Raw genomic sequence first — 24,465 nt, 5'->3', positions numbered from 1 at the left:
AACGTATTGCCCAGCATCCCAATCAGGCTTGGAGGCCTGGACACTTTGATACTGGAGGTATCAGCACCACAGAGGCAGCGGCCAACATCCGAACGCCCAGGAGCTGGCCCTCAGCACCGTGGACATCCCCGCGACTAGGGAGTGTGTGTTTGGACCGGGGAGGGACCCAGAAAGATACATTTTCACTGTACCTCAGTACACGTGACAATAAACAAATCCAATCCAATCCAATCCAGCACCCAGCCCAGGCGTTGTTCGCAGCGGGTGTCTGGGGTACAGGGTCCGGGGCACAGGGGCCACTGCAGCAGCCGGGTGTTCAGGGCATGTTGGATGGCACTCTGAGGGATGGCAGGGGATGTGAGGATGGGGAAGTTTGGGGGATCTGAGCGTACTGGAGTGGAAGCCCTCAGTTACTATCAGTTACACATCCTCTCCAATTCCTTACAGATATTACATTATGGATGATATCTTTGTCACCGGGGAAGCTACCCTCGTAGTGGCACTGCCAGGCCATGCGCCAGAGAAGGCGGCAACAACAACATCAACAGAGGCTTGAGTCGGCGGCCTAGTGCAGGGCCCCAAACCCCGAGTACGCGGCCCCCCATCAGGCTAGGAAGGGACCCAGAGGGGGAGGCCAGCGATGGCCCACGGTGTAGAGGCATCGCTGGTCTTTCGAACAGATGATGGACAGCATGTGCCACTGTTTACCTGGGCAGCCAACTATATAAATCTTGATCTGGACCCCGTCCACCAAGATGCCTGAGCAGCATGATCTCTGCCATCACCGGGATGCCCCAGGTCGAGGGGGTAATAGATGAGATGCTTGTCGCCTTGTGCACATTGGGCGGCCCAAGAGCGCCCTTCATTAACAGGAAGGAGTTCCACTCCCTGAACGTTCAGCTTATGTGCAACCACCACCTGAAGATCATGCAAGTAAGTGCACACTTCCCAGGGAGTGTACACTACAGCTACAATTTGGAGCAGTTAGAGGTCCCCGGCATCTTTGAGAAACACCTCAGGGTGACCTGATGACTTTTAATATGCCTACATATTATTGAATTTGCCTACATTATTGAAATTTCAGTCTGATATTTCTGCCCCTTTGAAACTAGCAGTTTTGGATTAGGAAATTGGGGTTGATTAATATAATGAAAAATGTAAATGTTGAGGGCCATGGGCTGCTCTCCCTTTTGAGAGCGGACTGGTGGTGATTTAACCAGAGGGTTACCACACCTCCGGTTAGAGGCAAGGTTGAGAAGACGGGGTCTACATGGATAGCCTCAGCCGGTACGGGAATTGAACCCGCTAATCTATCCCGATTAATGTCAAGAGGACCAATAGCCAGAAACTGGTCAGAGACTGTGAGGCTACTATAGTATCACAAATGGCAGTGGACCAGGCCCTCCAGAGCCCAAAAGAATAACTCGGACCACTGCCACCCTTGAGGATGTCCCATACCATCTGCAATTGTACCTGTACCCCCACTTGCCATGACTTATATATTACAATCTCTATCACTGATACTGTGCACCTTGGTAGTAGCACAGCACCTAATTTGCTTTGCCAATCTTGGCATGGTGGATCACGTTCCAGTTGGCATCTGAAGCTCATCCAGCAAGTCTAAGTGGGGCTGGGGCTGACATATTTCAGGCCGCGAGAGGCCCAAATGTCAATGGAATGGGTTGCCGACCAGCTCACTCCCCCAGTCAGTCACCTTAAAGTCAAAATCGGCCACATAATGAAACACTCTGAGGCTGTTCTAAACTCAGTACCAATTTAAAGATCACCAACTGTAAATTGAGGCAGGACAATTTCTGAATATCATAATAGTCTTGCAGGTGAGTTGGTGTCCACGCGATTTTACATTTGTAAAACCCTAGTAAGTTGCTTCATAATGGAAGCTGATAAACTTCCAAAGATGTGCAGGTTAGGTGGATTGGCCATGCTAAATTGCCCCTTAGTGTCCAGGGATTTGCAGATTAAGTTACAGGGGATAGAGCTGGTTGAGCGGGGTTGTGGGCCTAGGTAGGGTGCTCTATCAGAGGGTCAGCGCAGATGCGATGGGATGAATCTTGTCAGCTTGGATCATGTGTGTCTCCTTTGTGGAGACCATGAATTGGGTTCAATTTGAATTTGTTTTTGGAGCAAGCAATGAGATGGATTACGGGTTTGCCCTGTCCACTTTGCGCACTGGCTTTGTAAATTTAAGGATGCGATAAAAAAAATGAAAGAGGTTGCTGTTATTACCTTTAGAGCTGTTTCACTCTCTGGTTGTAGAACAAATATCCTTCCCTTTTCAAGACTCTGAGCTGCAATTGTTGCCTAAACAGGATTAAAACACAAGGCCAGATTTTTAAGACTTGAGCTACTGTTAGCACACATCCTCCAAGTAGTGCGGTGAAGATGCTTAAGTTACAGCAAAAAGCTGTCTTTGAAAACAAACATTACCCCCATCCTACAGAATCCTGAAATTATAATAATGTATGTGTACGTCATGCATTTGCACTACATCAGTAATTCTTGCATGAAGAACTTCCTGCATGAAGAACTTCCTGCATGAAGAACTTGAGAGGAAATCACATACCTGGGAATCAAAAATCTCAAACTTTACCAACAAAATCCTTAAAATAACTGGAGGGCTTTATTTCCCTTATTATTAGTGTAAGTGGACTTTTTTAAAGTTGCAGAAGTATAGATGAATGTGGCAATGCCCTCATCCTTCCAAAGAAACCCAAGTTACTTTCATTGTATCATCCACGTCACTGTAGAGAGTGCTTTTTCCAAGAGCTGATGACATTGCATTACGTGCTTCCTGATGTCACAGTGGTTAGCACAACGCCAGGGACCCGGATTCGATTCCGGCTTTGGGTGGCTGTCTGTGTGGAGTTTGCACATTCTAGCCCACAGTCCAAAAATGTGTGGGTTAGGTGGATTGGTATGCTAAATTTGCCCCTCAAGTGTTATGGGACTGCAGGTTAGGTGGGGTTATGGGATCACGGGGATAGGGCAAAAGCCTGTTTAGGGTGCTCTTTCAGAGGGTCAGTGCAGACTCGTTGGGCCAAATGGCATCCTTCTGCACTGTATGGATTCTGTGGTTCTATGAACTGTCGAGCTGTAAAGTGACAAACCTCAGCATGCAAGCTAGAGAGAAAAAAGACTGAGCTGATCAAATTAATTGGTTATTGCCACTACTGGGATCCAAAGAATGCTTCTAATATTTAGGGAGATTAAAGTGATCTTGCGATGATTCAATACTGAGTGCTCAAACATCCAACTATCATCAGATGATAAAATTAAGGTGGAAAATTCCCATGTCACAAATGGCCAAAGGTAATTATCAAATTAAAATCATAACATTTCTACAATCAATTGGCTAGATTACATGGATAAGTAGGTGACTTTAGTATAATAGGGAAAGCAGTGATCCAAAATGTGTTTTGCACCAGTAGTTTATATTTTGTCTAAACACTGTCACCTAGTGGCATATTCTGGTCAACATGTTGCTTTTGCTTTAAATCGTCTACAATATTTTTTCAAATTCTAATATAGAGAATTTACCTTCATTGGTTTATTATTTACATTGCATACATATCAATGGTGTATTTATATTCAATATTCTTATAAAAAGGTTGAAGGGAAATTAGCAGAAAGGATTGAAAGGTGATTGATGGACACAAAGGATTAAAGTTAATGGGTTCTAACCATATAGGAGAAAGGTTGGAAATGACGAAGCCATGTCGTCAATTTGTCTCTCGATCTATCTATAATATATTTAAAATCTTATGTCTGCTGATTCATTGTATCTGCAGGAACAAACTCTTCAGCTCTCATTTTTTTGTCACACTGATTTGTCAAGAGTTGCCATTATAAAAATCATGGGCGACCTTTTCCAACCCTTCCCACTGGTGGAGTCTTCTGGTCCTGCCAAAATCAAACCCCCACGGTGGGTTGCCTGGCAGCGGGGCAGGCGAGCCATGCAATAGCACATAGTCTTTGGGGGCATTGGAAGATCCCTTTGACGGCCAATGGCAAACCGCAGCCACAATGGAAAAACCCGTCAGGGAGGGTCCAGAAATTCCTGCAGCACATCTTCTTATAATGGAAACTGCCTCGGTCAGCTTATCACATTGTAATTATACCACACTACCAGCAGTGGCACTGTAACACCTGAGGTTTGCCTTTCGGCTTCTCTGTCTGTAAAGTAGCACATGTTCTACGCTGAAGCCAACTTTACAATACTTCATAAACTCGAAGTATTATATGACAATAAGAATAGAATTTATGCATTTAAAATGAGGATTGAGTCACCTCTGCACACACTGGCCCAATTATCCCCCTGCCAAACATTTAGTGATAACACAATAGTAGGGGTTTCTGCAAACAGCATTTTAGACACGTTAACAGAATGGATAAATCAGAAGGCAGAACATGCAATTTGATGTGGAAAAGTGTGGGATTATGCAAACTATGCAAACAAGTAGGTAAGTTTGTCTATTTAGGACAAATGGTAACAGAAGCTGTCAGATGTGATACAGGAATTAGGAGAAGGATAGAGACGGACAGAAATAATTTTGTGAAGATGAAGGATGTGTCAACAAGAAAACTCAAGCTTATAACAAGAAAAAACACGTAAGAAGCGACATTCCATCCACTTTCCTGCATGCCTCACAAACCTGGGCAATAAGTAACGATCTGCAGAAGAAAATTGAGACCTTTGAAAACTGAACGCTAAGACGTACGCTAAAAATTCCCCATACTGGTCATAAATCAAATAAAGATGTACTTGGGCTTTGGATCACTGTCCGTGTGGAGTTTGCACATTCTCCCCGTATTTGCGTGGGTTTTCAGCCCCACAACCCAAAGATGTGCAGGGTAGGTGGATTGGCCAAGCTAAATTGCCCCTTAATTGGAAAAAAATTAATTAGGTACTCTACATTTATATAAAGAAAAAGACCATGGCTGAAAAGCTACAGTGGCAAATAGCCATTGAGGTTTTCTATATAGAGAATTGGGAGTTCAAGAACAAAGAGATTTTGGTAAATTTGTACAAACCATTATTTCGATAGAGTAGTGTGTGTACTTTGGGCTGCGCTATTATTGAAAAGCATGGACTGATCAGGATGGGAAGACATAATTATGAGGAGAGAACGGAAATACCTGGACAATTTACAGTGAAGCAGGCTAGGCTATGAAGAGATTTAATCATAGTTTTTAAAGTAATGAAGGGGTTCATAGAGTGAACAGGGGAAGAATATTTACCTGGTTGTGAGGAAGGGGAGATTGGTGAAGGGAAGTATGCGATTTGAAATAGGCAGTTAGAGACTGAGGCAAGAGGTTAGGTGAAAGGTCTTAATGCGGAGTTTCACAAATTACCTTGCGATATAGCGAAATTGAGGCAAACGTTGGAAATTCTAAGGGTAATGCATACAAGCATTAAACTATAAAAAAGGCTGGTCAATGGTGACAGATTATGATATTGGGACTGCTTTGGACTGCCCTGGTGAACAGTCAGCATAGAAAGGATGGGCTGAATGTACTCCTTTTTGTTACGAACCCAATTAATGTTGTACCTGAGCAGGAAGATCCCAGAATCGAACCCTGGCTTAAAAGACTAACTTTTTTTATAAAATGCGGAAGAAGAGTCACAGGACCGCTAATTATTTCTAACAAGGGGCGGCACGGTGCGACCCCAGCCCCGGGTTATTGTCCCTGTGGAGTTTGCACAATTTCCCTGTGTCTGCACTGCATAGGTCTCAACCCCACAACCCAAAGATGTGCAGGGTAGGTGGATTTGTGGAAATATAGAAAAGAACAACTACAGATTGCAAAGTTTGCTGGGACATTGTATCCGGTCAACTTCGGGTTGAAACTTACTTCATAAACCATCGGTAGTTGAAACCACATATTGCAACAATAATCCTGCAGCAACTGAAGCCATCTGTATAATTTACTTCAGGTTGAACCACAATGGGGACGTGACAACCAATGCCAGACAATAAGCTAATCAGATGATAATAACGATGTTAAGGGGGATACCAGACAATAAGCTAATCAGATGAGAATAACGATATTAAGAGGGAATATGGAACACATAGTGAACTTTACAAAATCATACTAAAGTGGAACCATTACACGTGAATCTATGGAACTTGCTTACCCAAGTATAAATATGTTATAACTACTGGTGATTCGGAGTTGCTGGCCTAGCCTTTGTCTAGGCACGCTCCCCTTGTGCACAAGTAAAAAATGAACGAAAAATCTGACAGTACTGCTCATGTGTTGGCATCTTACTCAGAGTGGAGGTTTCGATAGATTGACCATGCTAAATTGCCCCTTAATTGGAATTTTTTTTTTTTTTAATTAGTGCTAACAAGATTAAACATTCATTAAACATGAAGAAATTGTATTGTGATAAATATTCCTTTACTCCGCTTAGTTTAACAATTACACACAAATTTTAAAATTAATATGGATTATAAAGTACATCTCAGGCTACAATTGTCTCATTAGCACACAAGACGTACACCACTCTGAACCCAAATTAGTGCTTATGGATTTCTCCTCCAAATCCCCCCAGATTATTATCACATGAGAGTTTCCAAACTCCACTCCCAAAAACACACTTTAAATCTTTTCTCACAATAATGCTTTCCCTTAGCGATTTTCATTCCGAAATCCAGTCCAGATTTTCCAAATGACAGTTTTAAACAAAGCTTCCGCTTTACTGTTAAGAACAAATCCTGTCCACGATTTACCAGCCCGTTTAGGACTTTTCACAATTGCTTTATCTCTCGATTCCCAGAGACTTATTAAAATTGCATCAAATGGTTCATTTATTTCTGAAGTCTGCTGTCCCACTTTATATCTGGTCAGTGAAATTGTCTCTTAACTCAAAACACTTTGTTTACTCTTCCTTGAATTCTTCTGATAAATATCATGGTCTCTGTTCTCTTAACTCCAATTGCCTTGTACATTCCTTCTGTTCTAATTCCCTGGTTATCTATTTTGTTCCTTAGGAAGCCTTGCAACTCCCTTATCCTGTCCGGCTTCTCTTGGCAGAGTTGAGAGATGTTCACTCCCCAATGTCCTGTCTCTAACTGTAATATATCCATCCAAAGCTAAAAGCTCAAAAGCATTTTATATCTTACAAGGGTCTCCAGTTGCTAAGCAATATCCACATCCCTCTGTTGGCCTATTTATTCTTCACACTATGACCCTCTCTAAGCACAATAGAATCACAGTTGCAATTGAAACTAAACTCCCACACATACAAACACCTTTGTCTAGCATGAATCTAATTATAGATTTTACTTGTCCAGGCACATAAACATTAAATTAAACCCACTTAAAACTACACCTTATTTCTAATATTTACCAATACAAAAATAAAACCCATAAAACTACCTTTGTTTTCCTAACACGTGCACTTCTGAGGATCTTCCGGTCAATGGCAATTTGCATGTTGTGCCCGTTCTGCTGCTGGGGAACCTGCAGCGGGGGTTGACTTTGGCAGGACCGGAAGATCCCACTAGCTGGAAGGACTGGAAAAGCCCACTTTATGATTATTATCTGGTGACAACCTGTTGCAGCAAACAAATTTTGTAGCCATCAGCCACATCCTCCTATAAGCAGATATTAAAAATAAAAAAACTGTCTTAGAGTTTAAAATGCAATGTCTCCATTTATCTATTACTGTTAGTGCCCTGCGTTCAGAATGTCAAGTGATTTCCACACATTACCTCATTAAGTCTGGTCATCAATCTGACGTGTATGCCTACTTCCCAAAATTTTCTTGCCAACTTAAAACAGACTTCTGCACTCGTGCCAGGAGAGCAATGAATGCACATTTTGTCCAGCATCCTTTTTGGCTTCTGTGCATAAAATGAGAAAATTTTATGTGTATTTTTGCAATAAATGTGTGCAATATTTGAGGGTATTTTTCACAGGAGAACATAATCCAGAGTTAAACTAAATTACATCCATTGTACCATGTTTAGAACTTGTAGCCAAGGTCAAGCATTAAACATGGAATGCCTCATTAAATGATAATCAGATCATAGAAATATTGCACAATCAGATTAAAGTTTAATCCTCAAAAATAACATTAAGCAAAGGAAAATGAAATAAGGGACAGTTATGTTATGGATCCTTGAGGGAATTGGAGTCTCTGAATGTTCTAGTGACCTTTAGGAGTGACTTACTACTCAATGCAACACTTTCGCGTCTGCCGCCCCGCCCCTCCACCCCACCGGAAAAGCCAACATATTTTCAACATTGCCTGCATTTTCTCAGGTTCTGGGATTCCGTCTCTTGTTTGCTTTTTACCTTTGTCTTTGCATCTGCTTCTATGATTTTCTGGAGGTCAACGTTTAGGCCGGCAGCTGACAGCTCAGGCAACTCCCCAAAAGAATCATCGAAACTTCGGAGCTACAGCATTGTGACAGACAAGCAATTCAGACTGTGACATTCTTGTTCGAAGAATAATTTTATGTAAAATAAGAGCCGAGATTATTACACCCCTTCAAATCTTCAGATCGGACCATTATATATTAATTATTATTCCACTTTGAATATTCTAAATTGCTGCTTTAATGCTTCCTAAATTTTGAGGTATTTTGAAAAATTCCTTTCTGGTTGGGTTTCCAAGACTTTCAAGCCACGGAACCCCAAGTGATCTCTCAAGAGGCTCACAGTCACAAATACATTCACCAGCTACATGGCCATCTCACATTAACTCCTGGCCAAGCCACCCTCCCATTGCCTCTTAACATAAACCCCTGGAGGTCAGGCCCATTTTAGGAGTGGGTAACACAGTAATAATTAAAAATTTCTCTCATTAAAGAAATACTTAAATCTTTTGTAATTTTTAATGGGAGGAATGATGCTTGATAGCTGATTCTCATATCAGACACACTCATCTCACTCCCTCACACCCTCACACACAAACACAACTCTCTTACCTTTCTCTCACACAAACACACATTTCACCTCTTTACGAGGCCCGGACTCCACCCTTCTCCTTTCACGAGGCCCGAACAATCCCCCCCCCCCCCCCCCCCCCCCCCCCCCCCCACCATCCATTGCTTCTTTCAAAAGTCCCAAACTCCTCCTTTTCTAGAGGTCCGAACCCCACACACTCTCCTTTCCTGAAGCCCCCCTTCCCTGCTGCTCCTTTCACAAGGTCCGACCGCCACCAATCATTTGCAAAGGCTAACATCCCCTTCCCAAGGCTCGAGCCCCATCTCGCTCCTTTCTGGAGGACAAAAGCCTCCCCCACTCCGCTACTTTCAAGGCCTGGACCCCTCCCCCCCTCCTTTCCTGAGGTCTGAACCCCACCTCTGCTCCTTTCACAAAGCCCGAACACCCCCCCCCCCCACCTGCTCCTTCCCAATGCCCAAACTCTTTTCCCCCTCCACCGCTCCTTCCATGAGGCTCAAACCCCCACTGCTCATTTACTGAGGCCCGAAATCCACGGCTCCTTTCCTGAGCCCTCGCTGCCAACTGTAGGCCACATGCAGCCTCTCCTCGTCACTGACACCTAGCTTCTCCTTGTCATTGCCACGCAAAGTCTGGCCGATTTGTCCCCTGCCAGCTCCTGCCTGGCCTTGGTCTCACTGTTGGCCGCTGTCTTTTCTGCCCAGCAACAGCGAGATCAAACAAATCAAACATGCTGATCAGAGCAAGTACTCTCAGAGCACTACATGCTGATAACATCCAGTGCTCCAAGAGGTCTTGCTGTTATTGGTCCATTTGATTTACCTAATTCTTTTTCAGCTTTGAGTGTTCGAACCAGTGCTTTTCAATCATGTAGCAGCCGCCAACTTTGCAGACTCCCTGGAGACCCATGGCGGACCAGAGTTTTGGGAACCCCTGCTTTATGGGATGCGGCATCATGAGTATGGTTAGCATTTATTGCCCGTCCCTGATAGAAGGTAATGATTAGCCTCATTCTGAAACCTCCACGGTGGTATAGGCACACCCATAGTGCTGTTCAGAGGTGCAGACGAATCAAGGGCCACTCGCCGCTTTAAGTTTTTTACTCTAAGTCCTGCACTTAACGGCGGATAAAGCTGCCAACCTGTTTCAGGTTTTTAAACTTAGAACTATATCCCATTCCTTCCCTGTTGCTGAGTTATCAAGGTTATCAAGGCGTGTGGCTTGGAGGGGAACTTGCAAGTGGTGCTATTCCCATATGTCCGATGGCCTTGTCCTTTTGGGTGGTGGAGGTCATGGGTTTGGAAGGTATTGTCAAAACAGTTGAGGCAAGCCGCTGCAGTGCATCCTATATATAGTACAAACTGCAGCCACTGTGCATCAGCAGTGGAGGGAGTGAATGTTTAAGGTGGTGGATAGGGTGCTAATCAAGTGGTCTCCTTTGTCCTGGATGGTGGTAGCAGCCTTGCAGTGGAACAGTGGCACTTTAAGAGACCGATCACGTGACATCATTGGCCATTTGTGCCGGCAAACGGGCCGCGTAACATAGCAGATTGTAATGTTAACATCTTCTGTAAACCTGTGAGGCCTGCAGACTTAATTTTAAAACCACCACAAGTTTATGCAAGGAAGATCTCAGGATGCAGTTCCTGACACAAGAGGTACTGGAAACATGGACCACTCTCCCCTCCAGGATATGATGTCCAAATTAGGTAAACTGAAGAAGTGATATGATATGATGGATAGATGTTTGTTCAGTGAGGAACGAAGGCAGGTAAATGGAGTTAAGAAACATGGAAGGCACCATCTAACAAGTGACTAAAGGGGCTGAATGGCCTACTCCTGTTCCTATTTTTCTAATTTAGCCCACTGTCTTGAAAAAATGAAATGAAATGAAAATCGCTTATTGTCACGAGTAGGCTTCAAATGAAGTTACTGTGAAAAGCCCCGGTTGCCACATTCCGGCGCCTGTTCAGGGAGGCTGGTACGGGAATTGAACCGTGCTGCTGGCCTGTCTGCTTTAAAAGCCAACTCTTTAGCCCTGTGCTAAACCAGTCCCTACTGTCTTTTCAAGACTCATTCGAGGAGCGGGTCACAACGTTCCTCTTTTTGTTAAAAATTGTAGAATTACACGTTCTTCAAAAATCAGTGACATGTTATTAAAACCGCACCTTAAAACATGTAACAAAATATTTAAATTTTAGCAACTAGTGACTATTCAACAGCAACCATGATTCTCCAAAGCTTCATAAGCAACTAATGAGCAAGTTAACCAGCTGAAAATGTCAACAAGGTTGAATAAAAACAGTGGTAGAGCTGGAAAATATTCAACTTCCAAAAGAGAAAAGAAATGGTTTAAGATCAAAGTCCAATAAGGGCTGGGATATAGATCAATGCAAATACAATGGCTAGGATTTTCCACTTGTGATCACATCGGGCAGGTTTGGCGATGAGAGCACAAATCTTGCCACAACTTCAAAATCACGTTTCATGCCAATGTAAACACATGATGCGATTGTCCCCTACCCAGTCAGTGACTTTCAACATCAGGAACATAATTTGAATGCATTAGCATTTGATTATCAGACCTCTATGCCAAAATCATCTCCCCTTGCCCCCCTCGATCAGAAAACCTATCCATGTCGGCAGGGCAGATGAACTCCTTTCTGCGGGAGCAGCCTTTAAAAATGGTGCCCTAATCATCAATAGACTGTTGTTGGTGGGACAGGCGAATCAGGGGCCGCTCCGCCAGGGATACATCATGGCAGCCGCCGCTTTACGTTTTTTACTCACTACATGGCAGATAAAGCTGCCAACTATGCCACTTTTCCAGCCTGTTCTCTGCCTGTGCCGATATCCAGGGTAATTCCGCGCAATGGGAATATGTTCCCTGGTAGTGGGGGCAGCTCGCCATTGGTTGGTGTTGGGATCTTCTAGTCTCGCCAATGACTATGGCAGTTTGTGTAGCTCACACATCCTGCCACTGGGAAGCTCGCCACATGGGGTCACCTTTGCCAGGCCTGCAAGATCCCGCCAGCAGAAAGGGCCGGAAAATCCATCCCACGGTGAATCCATAAGAGGGTAAAGAATGTGGGAATGATGGCAGCGCACGGGGCACTTGGTGACTGATACTGGACTTGATTGTGGTCTTTTTTTAAAAATGTCACAAACATACCTTCATTTCAATCCACAGGTTACTATGGCGTCTCAAAGCACATATTGCATTTCTATTTATGCAATCAAACATAATTACTGCCTTCAATCCAATGGGCTGCGCCAGTTCTCGATGAGCTATCTGCTCAGTTCCCTTTCCCTTGCCCTTTCATACTGTTTTAACATATTTCTTATTTAAATATTTATTTACCTATCTTTTAAGTTATTCTTGATTCTGCTTGTAACACTTTTTCTGGCAAGGCAGACAATGTTCTAAGGACATTGTATATTAAAATAAATTCTCCTAACTCTTTATTAGTTCCTTCGTTGCCTTATGCTCTTTAGCTACTTGACGCCTCCGACCAGGTAGAAATTCTCTAGTTTTTATATTCGCACTCATTACAATTGTAAACACCATCAGATCCCCTGCTTTAATATGAAGAGCCCAACTTTCTCTCCTCATAACTAAAGCCTCTGATCCCACAGGAACCAACTTTGTGTATGGTGCCTGAATCACTGGTCTCAGGCCTCCTTCATCTGCTGAGGGTACAAAAGAAGAATAAATAAACCAGAGAAGCACAAAATCTCCTTCGCTAAAGGACATTGATAAACTAGATGGGTACCTACAACAATTGGTTCATGGCCATCCTTAGACTTTTAATTCCAGATTACAGTTTTTGAATTCAAATGTCACCATCTGCCATGATGGGATTCAAACGTGGGTCACCAGAACATTACCTTGGATCTCTGGTTTACCACTAGTCAAGTTACAATATCACGACACCACTGCCTCCTCAAGCTAAAAGAAAATACAGTTTTACCCTGAAGAATTAAACTCGAGATTCAATGTTGCTCTGCATTTTTAAACGGGTATATTTTATAGGAACATTAGAGGCAGGCCATTTAACCTTTCACCCTGCTCAACCACTGAGAGATCATGGATGATCTGCATTTACTTGCCTTTGTACCATATCTCTTGATACCTTATCTAATAAAAAGTCCATCCGTCTCAGTTTTGAAAGCTCCCATTGTCCCAGCAAACACAGTCTTCTGAAGGGGAGAATTCCAGAATTCCTACCGCCTGAATGTTGCCCTGAATTTCGAATATCCACCAAAATGGGCTGGCTCTAATTTATGGTCATATTCCAAAATTCCTCATTCCCCATCTGAGGAAAATGGTGTCTCTGTATCCACCCTACCAACTTCTTTAATCATCTGAAACTTGTTAATTAGATAACCCGTAACCTTTTCCATTCAAGGAATCACAAGCCCAGTCAATGCAACCCGTCCTTATAATCTAACCCCCATGAATTTGGTGAATCTGAAACATTTAGGTCTTTAAGGTGTTAATGTTCTTCCTTAAGTGCCATGCCCAGAGTAGTATTCCAGAGACAGCCTTACCTGAGCTTTATATAGTTGTAATCCTTAACTGTTTATAATACCCCCAGCAGTTTACTCCAGTCCCATGATATAAAATTCCATTTGCTTTCCACACTCAAGGGAATACAAGCCAAGTTTATTCAGGCTGACCTCAGCATTTAACACTCAAAGTTCTGCCATCACTTCCCCTCACTAGATTAGAGTGAGAGATGCTTAGAAAAGAGTTAAATATGTACGAATCATTTGTTGCCAGTTTTAATCAATAATGCTGGGGTGGGGTGGGGGTGTGAAGAGCCGCGCAGACGTATGGGTGGTTTGGGGGGGGGGGGGGGGGGGGGGGGGGTGCCTGTGCAGCAGGGAGTTTTCTTTCTAAATACCCATTTCTAAAGGACGCCCCGATCTCTGTACAGACGGCCTCACCGGCTCTATCTGGCTCTGCCCACCACAGTGATAGTATAAAATATGCCCACGGATTCTTATTTTCAGAGAGGCTCAAAATCTGGACAAAAGCTCGACCATGCAGCTAGAGAGCTACATACAAGTTTTCAATCAGAGTCTGACACTGGAAAAATTAGAAAATTCCACTCCTCGCCGCCACGGAGTCCACGTCTCCACGGAGCCCGCGTCTCCACGGAGTCTGCATCTCCACGGAATCCGTGTCTCCACGGAACCCGTTAGTTGGAATGTGGAATTGCCATTCTAAAAGTACAAAGGACATGAACTTATAAAATAATAAAATAAGGACACAAAATCAAAACCTATCTTTTTTTTTTAGAAACAGTTATTAAACATCTTACTAGTTTTGTATACTGCCCTCCGGACACCAGAAATTGCGATCCAGCTGCATTGCACAAAGCAAAAATTAATCCTTCGTAATGCTTCAAGTTTATTTCTTCTGTACCACGCAAACTTCCAACCTATAGTAAAGTAAAAAAGGAAAGGAAAATGGTCAGTATCCACTACATGCAAAATTACTGTATCTCCAAGCTGCGTTTGTGTGTTTAAGAGTGGTTATTCTCCTTGTTGCATCTTTTTCGGAGTGCAAGGTGGGGACTACTTGGGTACCTCAGTGCTTGGACCCCAGCTAATAAAACTAAATTTTAATGATTTGGATGAGGGAATCATTTCCAAGTTTGCAGATCACATAAAACTAGTGGAATTGTGAGTGGTGAGGAAGAAAGAAAGAGGCTTCAAGGTGCTTCAGACAAGTTGAATGAGTGGGCAAATACAAGGCAGATGCAGTATACTGTGGCTGAGTGTGGAGTTATCCACTTTGGTAAGAAAAACAGAATGACAGGATATTATTTAAATGGTGATAGGTTGAAATGGTGACCTACAAAGGGACCAGGGTGTCCTTGTACACCAGTCACTGAAAGCAAACATATAGGTATAGCAAGCAGTTAAGAAGGTAAATGGTATGTTGCCCTTCATTGCAAGAAGATTTGAGGACAGGAGCAAGGATGTCTTACTGCAGCTGCACAAGGCCTTGGTGAGAGTACATCCGGAGTATTGGGGGGGGGGGGGGGGGGGGGGGGGTGTACAGTTATGTTTAACAAAAAGGCAAAGATACATCATTGGCAGTGTTTCACCCTGGCGTGTTCTGAAAGAGGTGCATTCCCCAAGTTAGCATTTTAATTGAGCCAGGTGGGATTTCCGAGCCGTTGCATGTATCTGGTCTCTAGCCCATTTCCCTGTGAGTAAGAGGACAGTCACCTAAGCACAAGCGCTGGGGTGCTGAAAGACCAGAAATGCCTCTGGAGGCAGCAGGCCAAAGATCAATGGCCTTTTGTCTCCCTTCCCTTTCCCCTCGATGACCTTTTGCGTTTTGGAGCCTGTAATATCCGGCATGGGACCTGCGGGGTGCGAATGCTAGTCTACCCTGTGCACCTTACGGAGTATGAGCTCCTCGGCTAGGGGCGAGGTAGCCCATTACCCTGTGTATATAAGGTCAGCCAGTAAGGCACCGGGCAGAGAGAGGAACCCGGCAGGGGTCCACCAGGAAGTGTACATATCTTGTTTGTAAATAAAAATTTGTTCTTATTTTTACTCGGTGTGGACTCCATGTGTCCTTATTAAAGGGGCCTTCTCTGTAACAGCAGCATGTGCCATGCTTCCTGACACTTGGTGCGGTCTGCTAGTGGCTGTGGGGTGTGACAAAGCCCAGGACAGGTAATGTGTGTGACACCTCATGCACATGACTACTGCAATGTAAGCACATTTTCAATGAGGAAGGATTGACCTTCGTATCCCAAAACACAAATGGGATATTAGTTGATGGCTTCATAAAGCCTCAGGATTATGTTATCATGCCCATAGATAGACTGACTTCAATAGTGCAGGCTTCAAGCAGTATGTTTCACTAGAACCTTGAAAACTGGAGTGCTCTTTTTAATGTAACTTTGGGTTTAAAAAGTCCATCCATGGAATGCTGATTTGAAACTATATCAAGTTGACTTTCCATCCGATGGATTATTGTTTAGAGTAGTTATGCAGAGAAATATTTCACTGGTTGGAAATTCCATCATTCATTTGAATTAGGCATAATATGTATCACAAATTGTGCTACTTCCATAGCAATTTTAATTCACTGGTTTTTAACTTCTTCAATTTTAGGAAACGTAGTTTAGCTACCTATTAAAATGAACTGCAGACAAAAACTATGAATCCTCACCACAGTAGTACTGTGCAAACAAATGACAGTACAATTCCAGCACCTTGGTGCTTAGTTGTGAAGTTCGCATGACAACCAGCGGCGTTTTTACCCTCTTTAGTCACGCTCCTCACCAGTTCACAGGATCAAACTATATCAAGATTGACATCCGTCTTCTCAAGCTGGCGTACTTCATTATTCAGGGGTTATTGAACCATGGCTTATGCTGTTATTTAGCTATGGGGCCGGGCGAGGAAGCAGACCTCAAGTATACCTGAGTTGGAATGGGAATTGAGCCCAGCACTATTGGCATTATTCCGAACCACAAACAAGCCAACTGAACTGATTGGTCCCTAAGTTGTGACAATACAGCAAATGAAAACTCATATTTAATGTTGTGCAGCAATATTATTGCAATTTCTTGCTGTCCTAGAAAAACAAACCTAGATAAGGTTTTGGCAAAGCTTCCAGGCAGGGCAGTTAGAAAAATGTTCTCTGCTGAACGGTTGTATCCCAGTGTGGTGTCCTGAGCAACATCAAAAAGGTCCGCTGGTACAGGGAGGTTTGCCAGCACCTCCCCTGTGTCTCTTAACTCAAATCCTTTCACCATCCGGCTGGTTTCCTAGCTCACAGTTTCCATCACAGAAACAATCCTCTCAGCGAGGCTAGGCTTTACTGTGGATAATTTCAAATCGCCCTTTCACTTCTTCAAGTTGTTCTCTTTGGTCTAATTTGCTGGCTTTGCTTAAGTTTGCTCAATAAACTGCTGGACAAAATGTAATTTTAAGCAGCAGCTGGAACTTCCCATTCAGAGGTCTGTTTCTGAGCCTTGGCTGTTCAATTGATGAAGAAGAAACATAATAAACTGGGGAGTGTACTTATGGGAAGCTTATGAATAGAACATTTCAACTTGATGAGTTTTACAGACACCACCTGTTGTTGCTACTCACACATGAATTAAACAAAGAAAGACTTGCATTTATATAATACCTTTCACAACCTCAGGACATCCCAAATGCATTTCACAGCCAAAGAAATACTTTTGAAGAAGCTGGAAAATCTCAGCAGGTTTGGCAGCATCTGTATGGAGAGAAAAGAGCTGATGTTTCGAGTCCAGATGACCCTTTGTCGAAGCTTTGATCCCGATGTTTGCTTTTTCATTCCGAGCTTAAATGTTTGCACCTCCTGCTCGTCCAACCGATTCGAAGCTGGGTGGTGTGGGGCAGTCCTCACATGATGGATCCCATTGGCGGACATTAATGCAGCAAATTCCCCACTCGTAAATGCTGTACCATTGTCTAATACCAGCATCTCGGGTATGCAGTGCGTGCTGAAAATGTGCCGGAGTTTCTCTATGGTGGTCCGGGCCGTTGTTGCCTCTGCCTGGAGGACCTCCATCCACTTGAAATGGGCATTGATGAGGACTAGGAACATTGCCCCCTGCAAGGCCCATATAGAGGCGAGACCACGGACGACCTAGCCATTGCCACAGGTGGCGTAAAAGGCAACTTCTAGTGTGCCTGACAGTGTATGCAACGAAGGGCCACCCTTTCAATGTCTGCATCAGTGCCGGGCCACCAAGCGTAGCTTCGAGCTAACATTTTCATCTTGAACATGCCTGGGTGTCCATTGTGGAGGTCCATCAGGAGCGGGCCACGTCCACGTCCCCCAAAGGAGCATGCCATCTACTATGCTAAGCTCCTGCATCTTTGGGGTATAGGCCTTCAGGTTCTGCAGTCAGGCTCTGAAGCTGAGCCTCATACTGCACCATGTGGCAGTCGCGGGATAGCGGAGGGTCAGTCTGGGTCCACCCGCGGAAACGGGATGCTGTGACCGATAACAAGTCCACAAAATGGAGAGTATCAATGGCCTCGCCGGCCACCGCTGGTGTAGGTGGCCTGGTCAGCACTGGCAGACGGCTTAATACGTGGGTGTGGGGAATGATAGTCCCGGAGCGGTGCTCCAAAATATAGTAATATGCTGCGAGTAGCAATGCCCATCGCTGGATGTGGGCAGAAGCAATGGGGGGAAATCACTCGATCATCCTTGAAGAGCCCGAGGAGAAGCTTGTTGTCTGTGAGAATGGTGAAACAATGCCCGTAGAGACATATTGATGAAATTTCTTGACTCCGAATACGACAGCCAAATCCTCCTTCTCGATCTGAGCATATCGCTTATCTGCTTCGGCCAACGTTCCTGAGGTGAAGGCAATGGGACATTCTGATCCGTCATCCATGGCATGGGCCTGCACAGTCCGACGCTGTACGGAGAAGCATCGCAGGTCAACAGGAGTGATCGGGATGGGTCGAAGTCGGTTAACAGTCTTGATGAGAAGAGTTGTTGCTTCGCCTTAACGAAAGTCGCTTGCTGTTCTTGGGCCCACTCCTAAGTTGCCTCTTCTTTAACAGACGGTGAAGGGGGGGATAAAGTCATGGCCAGGTTTGGGAGAAACTTGCCTTAGTAATTCACCAGGTGCAGGAATAATCGGAGTTCTGTTGGGCCACCTGGTACGGAAGCCTGCCGAATTGCCTATACCTTTTCTTCCACCAGGTGCAAGCCGGTATGCGATATGGCAGTACGCGGTCGCCGAAGTACCTCAAATAAATTTAGAGTACTCAATTCTTTATTTTCAGGGGCAATTTAACGTGACCAATCCACCTATCCCGCACATCTTTTAGGTTGTGGAGGTGAGACACAGTGAGAATGTGCAAACTCCACAAGGACAGTGACCCTGGGGCTAGGATCGAACCAGGGTCCTCGACGGCATGAGGCAGCAGTGCTAAACACTGTACCACCATGCGCCAAACAACTGGAGGTAAGCGTGACTCATGTTGAGTTTCCTTAACGTGCGATCGCCACTGAGCTTCGCCAAAAGATCCTCAATCCTCGGGACCAGATAACAGTCCGGTCGAGACACAGGGTTGACCGTCATCTTGTCGTCGCCACGACTTCCAGTGGCCACGGTGTGCCGAGTAGTCGCACATCAAGTGGCTCTCCTTCTATCAACCCTAAAATAGGCTTTTACCCAAATAGCCTGCTAAAACAGGAAAAAAGTATCCCCATCACCCTAGCTAACAATAATACAAGACAGCATGCCGAACAACAGTAATTTCAGAGGCCATAAGGAGACAAGAACAGAAAAAACCAGGAGAAACAAGCAGCTGAGACAGCAGATGCAAGAGGCGAAGAAGCGCCGGCCATACCTGAGCAAGAAGGACTGGCAAATCGCACACACGGGGACCCCCCTCACCAGAGGGCGGGTGAAAGATATTCCTCTTCAGGGACCTAAGAGAACATAGTGAAGAGCCAAAGACCGATATCCAGGCTACGGTCAAGGTGGCAGGCTTCGGGGGCTCTGGCAACCATGCATTTGGCCTTGGACAAGGCAGAGAGGCGACTGGAGGCCCAGGAGAACACCATAAAGGAATTAGAAAAAGCCTCAACAGGCCAGAGCGGCTGAATCGACGCCCTGGAGACAGAAATAGTGAGGTTGGTCGCGACGCAGGGAAGTCTGAAGAGGAAGGTAGAGGACCAGGAGAACCAGTCACGGCACCAAAACGTAAGAACAGTGGGCCAGTCGGAGGGGTTCGAAGACAGAGACCCAGATGTGGGAAACCTGGTGGGAAGGGACAGCTTCCCTAACCCACCAGAAATAGATGTGATCTACTGGTCACACCTGTCGAAACCCAGGGTCGGAGAGCAACTGAGGGCAATAATCGCAATGCACCAGTATCAGGACCGGGAAAGAATCCTGCGCTGGGCCAGGCAGACAATAACCTACAGATGCTGCCAGACTTGCTGAGATTTTCCAGCATTTTCCCTTTCGCTTCAGATTCCAGCATCCGCAGTAATTTGCTTTTCTTTAGACAATAACCTGAAACTGGATGGACCTGGCCAAGGATAGAAAGGCCATTAAGCTAGTTACAACATGCCACACATGGCAATTCTGGAACACAAATGCACCGCAAGCAGCCACTTTGCAGGGTCCCCAAACAAAGGGAAACCCCGGAGCGCAGGGGTCCAGCCTCATGGTGAGGACAGTAACCCAGGAGTTATGGATGGCCCCCTAACAAAGGAGTGCAGGGACATATCCACAAGGTAAGTATGGTTAATCCCGCAGGAATGGGGGGGATAAACCCCCCACCCCCCCATCAGGATAGTCATTTGGAATTTCAGGGGCCTTAACAGCCCAGTGAAAAGATCCAGAGTCTTCACCCATCTGAAAGGTATGAAAGCTGACATAGTCTTCCTCCAAGAGACATACCCGAGGGAGAAGGACCGACTGCAAGTAGGGTCAGACTGGGTGGAACAGCCCTACCATTTCTGCTATGGGACGAGAGCCGGGGGCTGGGTAGCCATACTGTTAAATAAGAGGACGGTGTTTACTGCGATGTGGACAGTTATGGACCAGGGGAACGATACGTCATGGTCAGCGGTGTCCTGGACAGGGGAACAATAGTCCTGGTGAACGTGTACGAGTCCAACCGGCACGACACGGAATTTATAAAGAAGATCATGGCCGAAATCCCTGACGCCAACTTGCACCAATCTATCATTGGGGGTGGTTTAACTGTGCCCAGGACCCACGGACAGACAAGTCAAACCCCAAAACAGGGAGGACCTCTAATATGGTGAAAGAACACAGCATATTCATGGAGCAGATGGGGCAGTGGACCCATGGCGGTTCACCCACACAGGGGAGAAGGCGTTCTCTTTTTTCTCCAAGGTACATAACCTATACCTGGATTGACTTCTTTGTAGTGGGGAAATCGGTGCTTCCAAGGATAGTAAGAGTGGAATACTCTGCCAATCTTGATCTCCCACCACACCCCACATTATATGGATGTGAGATTGGAGACGGGCTGTGCCCAAAGCTCACCCCCATGGAGGTTGGACAGGCCCTCCTGGCCGTCAAGGCTTGCTGCGAGAAAATATCACAGGCCATAGGCGAGTCTATTACTAATAACAGGAATGGGGAGGCGCTCAACTCTGTGATCAGGGGTGAAATTATTGCTTACAAAGCACGGAGAGATAGGGAAGAGGGGGCGTCTGGCCAGCAGCTAATCAACTCCATACTGGAGGTAGACCGTAAATACTCCAAGGCCCTGACCGTAGAGCTCCTGGCGGAGAGGAAGATGCTACAAATGGACTCTGACCTGCTCTCCAGGAGGAAAGCAGTGCACCAACTGCACCAAGCATGGGGGACCTTGTAGGAGCACGGAGACAAAGCCAGCACCTGCTGGCTCAACTGCAGGGAAAGCAGGGAGCAAAAAGGGAACTAGCCCAGATTAGAGACAGCAGAGGTAAACTAAACTAGTAGCTGAGCCGGAAAAGTTCAACAAGATATTTGAGGCCTTCTACTGGGAGCTGTACATCTCAGAGACCATGGAGGGGACTTGGGGATGAAACAGTTCTTTAATGGATTGGACATACCAATTGTGGGGGAGGATAGGAAACGGGGGCTGGAAGCACCATTAGAACGGGAGAAGTCATGGAGAGTATCAACTCCATGTAGGCGGGGAAGGCGCCAGATTTGAAACAGGGTGGGGATGCTTGAGCGAAGCATTGCACAGGGTCAACTCCATCTCCTCTTGCGCGAAGCTAAGCCTAATGCAGCCGAAGGTGGTACACAGAGCTCACTTAATCAGAACCAGAATGAGAAGGTTCTTGCTGTAGGTAGAAAACAAATGTGAACAGTGCCAAGGAGGCCCGGCCAACCACATCCACATGTTTTGGTCATGCCCCGGGCTTGTCAGGTTCTGACAGCCTCGAAGAAGGTTGTCCAAGGCTGTGGGGTGAGGGTGGGAGCCATGCCGGAGAGTGGCAGTCTTTGGGGTATCAGAGCAGCCAGAACTCTTTATAGGGAGGAGGGCTCTGCTTTTGCCTCCCTAATTGCCCGCCAGAGAACCCTGCTCGGCTGGCGATCAGCAGCACCACCCAAAGCTGCGGACTGGCTGTCAGACCTATCGGAATTTATCCGAATGGAAAAAATCAAATTCACCACCCGTGGTCGGAAGAAGGCTTCCACAAAACGTGGGAGCCATTTACCAATTTGTCCCAAGATCTGTTTGTCCCCAACAGCCAATAAGCCAGCGGGAGGGTAGATCCACAGACACAAACACAAAGAGAAGAGGGGGGGGGGGGAGATGGGAAACAAAGAGGCACAGAACCCAACCATACCTAATACAAAACATTATACGTAGCATGATGCCACCCTAACAGGCCCAGGTTGGAATATCCAACAAAGAAAACTCACCAGATAGCAAGAAGGGGAGGGGTATCGGGAGGAAAGGATGGAGTTGGGAGCAGGAGGCCTAGCCAAAACTAGGCACTTGCTGAGAAATATAAATTGTAACTGATGTAAAAAATGAATGGCAACCAATGAACATCGCTTCGGTGTAGGTTAACATTCATCTTTGCTTTGTATAAAAAGAAAAACCCAAATGAAAACATTTTTTTTTTAAACCTTAGTGGCCACACACAATTACTGATCTATCCACTTTCAAATTTGGGACAATTGGCGCCGCCCAGTCTGAGAACTGCACTGGGCATTTGATACCCAATTTTAATTTAGTGTCCACCTTGGGTCGTAAGGCGTACGGGACAGGCCGGGCGCAGAACGAGCATGGTTGAGTTGTTAGGACACAGCTCCTTTTATGGTGCCCAAGCCACCCTGGAATACCGATGAAAACCCTGTCAGAACTCCCTCAGGGCCATGGAGGTGCATGCAGCACACCCGCTGCCAATCTAACCTCAGGTAGCATAACCAGTCACGCCCCAACAAGCTCAGACCACTCCTGAGGGCCACCAACAGAGGAAGGATTGCAGATTGTTGATCATATTCGACCAGAATAGTTGAAGCGCCTGCTATTGCCAGTGGTTCCCAGGTATAAGTGGCCCATCTCACGTTGGTATCCGACAGGGGAAGCAATAGAAGGCCTGACCCGATGTGGGCGAACAAACGGCAACAGACTACCAACACTGCTGCTCCAGTGTCAGGTTCCATACAGGTTGGGTGTCCATTAATTTGCAGGGAGATCCAGATGGGCGCCACTCTTGGCGTGGCTATGCAGTGTAACTGCTGGTAGGTGCTGTCGTTGCCTTCCACCTAGTAAGCCCCATCATGTGGAGGGGCGGTCACGCCCAGGGGGTTGACAGGCAGGCACATCGTCAGGGGGCCTCCTGTTTGCCTCGTTTCTGCGGCCTGTTTCGGCCCCCACTGGCTTGTGGTCGTAACCCAGTTCTTCCCGCTTGGGGGGAGTATGTCTAGAGGTGATCCCGGCCTCTGTTATGGCGGCCCATGTTCATTACTGGAAGATAAATTTTAAAAGCCACCACCATGGCCAGGTAACAGGCTTGACTTGCATTACTAATGGGTATATTTACAATGGCCATGCAGCAGAGACCAGGTAAATTAATAGGACATCTCAATCCCAGCCCTGGGTCACTGTCCGTGTGAAGCTTGCGCATTCTCTCAGTGTCTGTGTGGATCTCACCCCCACAACCCAGAGATGTGCAGGATAGGTGGATTGGCCTCACTAAATTGCCCCTTAATTGGAATTTAAAAAAAATTAAATCAATAGGACGTCAAACAATTAAAACAATTTTTGGCCAGTTTGTAATTTCGTTCACAACATGAAGCAGAAAAGGTGCGCAGCAAGAGTTCGACAGCTGAGTAAACTACAAATGAGAAGCCATGCAGTAAGAAAAGCTGTTCATCACACTGTTCTGTTTTTTTTAGCCATTTTTAGGGATGTGAGCGGAAGTGGCTATGCCGCCATTTATTAACCATCCCGAGCTTCCCTGAAGTTACTCTTTGTAGTGGTTTGACACAATTGAGTGGTTTGCTGCGCCACTTAGAACCAACACACCTCGGTGAGTGTAAGAAGAGCTTCACACATCTCTCAATGTAATCCTCTTTCTTCTCACCTTTATAATGAAAGCAGAATCCACAAATAGCCTCTGTAGAGTTGTCAGTGATTCCCAACACGGGGTGATGCTCTCTGCAAAATGTGGATTCAGCTGCAAGAATCTTTCCAAATGTTGGGATATGGCATTGAATGATAACCCACCAAAGCAAGACTAAAGAAAGGAAATAAACACAATAAGAAATTGTTGGTGCACAGATTGACGTCAATTTTATGTCCAACCTTTAATGTATAAAATGTCATTGGACAATACAAGCCAAAAATACTGGAAAAAGTACAAGATCCAGCCACAACTATGAAAAAACATGTTGATGTGCCAGCTACATAGTTCTAAATGGTTCAGATGAAGGACTGTTGGAAGAAAAAGGAACAGTCAATGTCAGGCCGCCCTTGCCCACCTCCGAACTGCTGGTTTCAGAC

The 24,465-nt window shown here is 45.4% G+C and overlaps 1 protein-coding gene across 3 annotated transcripts in view; it reads right to left on the bottom strand.

The window, feature by feature from the left end:
• LOC119964853 (eIF-2-alpha kinase GCN2-like) overlaps positions 1-24,465 on the bottom strand; it is a 128,806-nt gene that overhangs the window by 5,772 nt on the left and 98,569 nt on the right. For all 3 annotated transcript variants that reach the window (XM_038794912.1, XM_038794914.1, XM_038794913.1), the window contains 5 exons: positions 24,047-24,199; positions 14,265-14,384; positions 8,326-8,427; positions 7,740-7,871; positions 2,248-2,322 (listed from right to left, as the gene is read on the bottom strand). In XM_038794912.1, coding sequence (XP_038650840.1) covers positions 2,248-2,322; positions 7,740-7,871; positions 8,326-8,427; positions 14,265-14,384; positions 24,047-24,199 — 582 coding nt within the window. The remainder of the gene's footprint in view (positions 1-2,247; positions 2,323-7,739; positions 7,872-8,325; positions 8,428-14,264; positions 14,385-24,046; positions 24,200-24,465) is intronic.

Source organism: Scyliorhinus canicula, chromosome 4 (assembly GCF_902713615.1).
Source record: "Scyliorhinus canicula chromosome 4, sScyCan1.1, whole genome shotgun sequence".
Lineage (NCBI taxonomy): Eukaryota > Metazoa > Chordata > Chondrichthyes > Carcharhiniformes > Scyliorhinidae > Scyliorhinus > Scyliorhinus canicula.
This window is presented reverse-complemented; position numbering and strand designations above follow the sequence as displayed.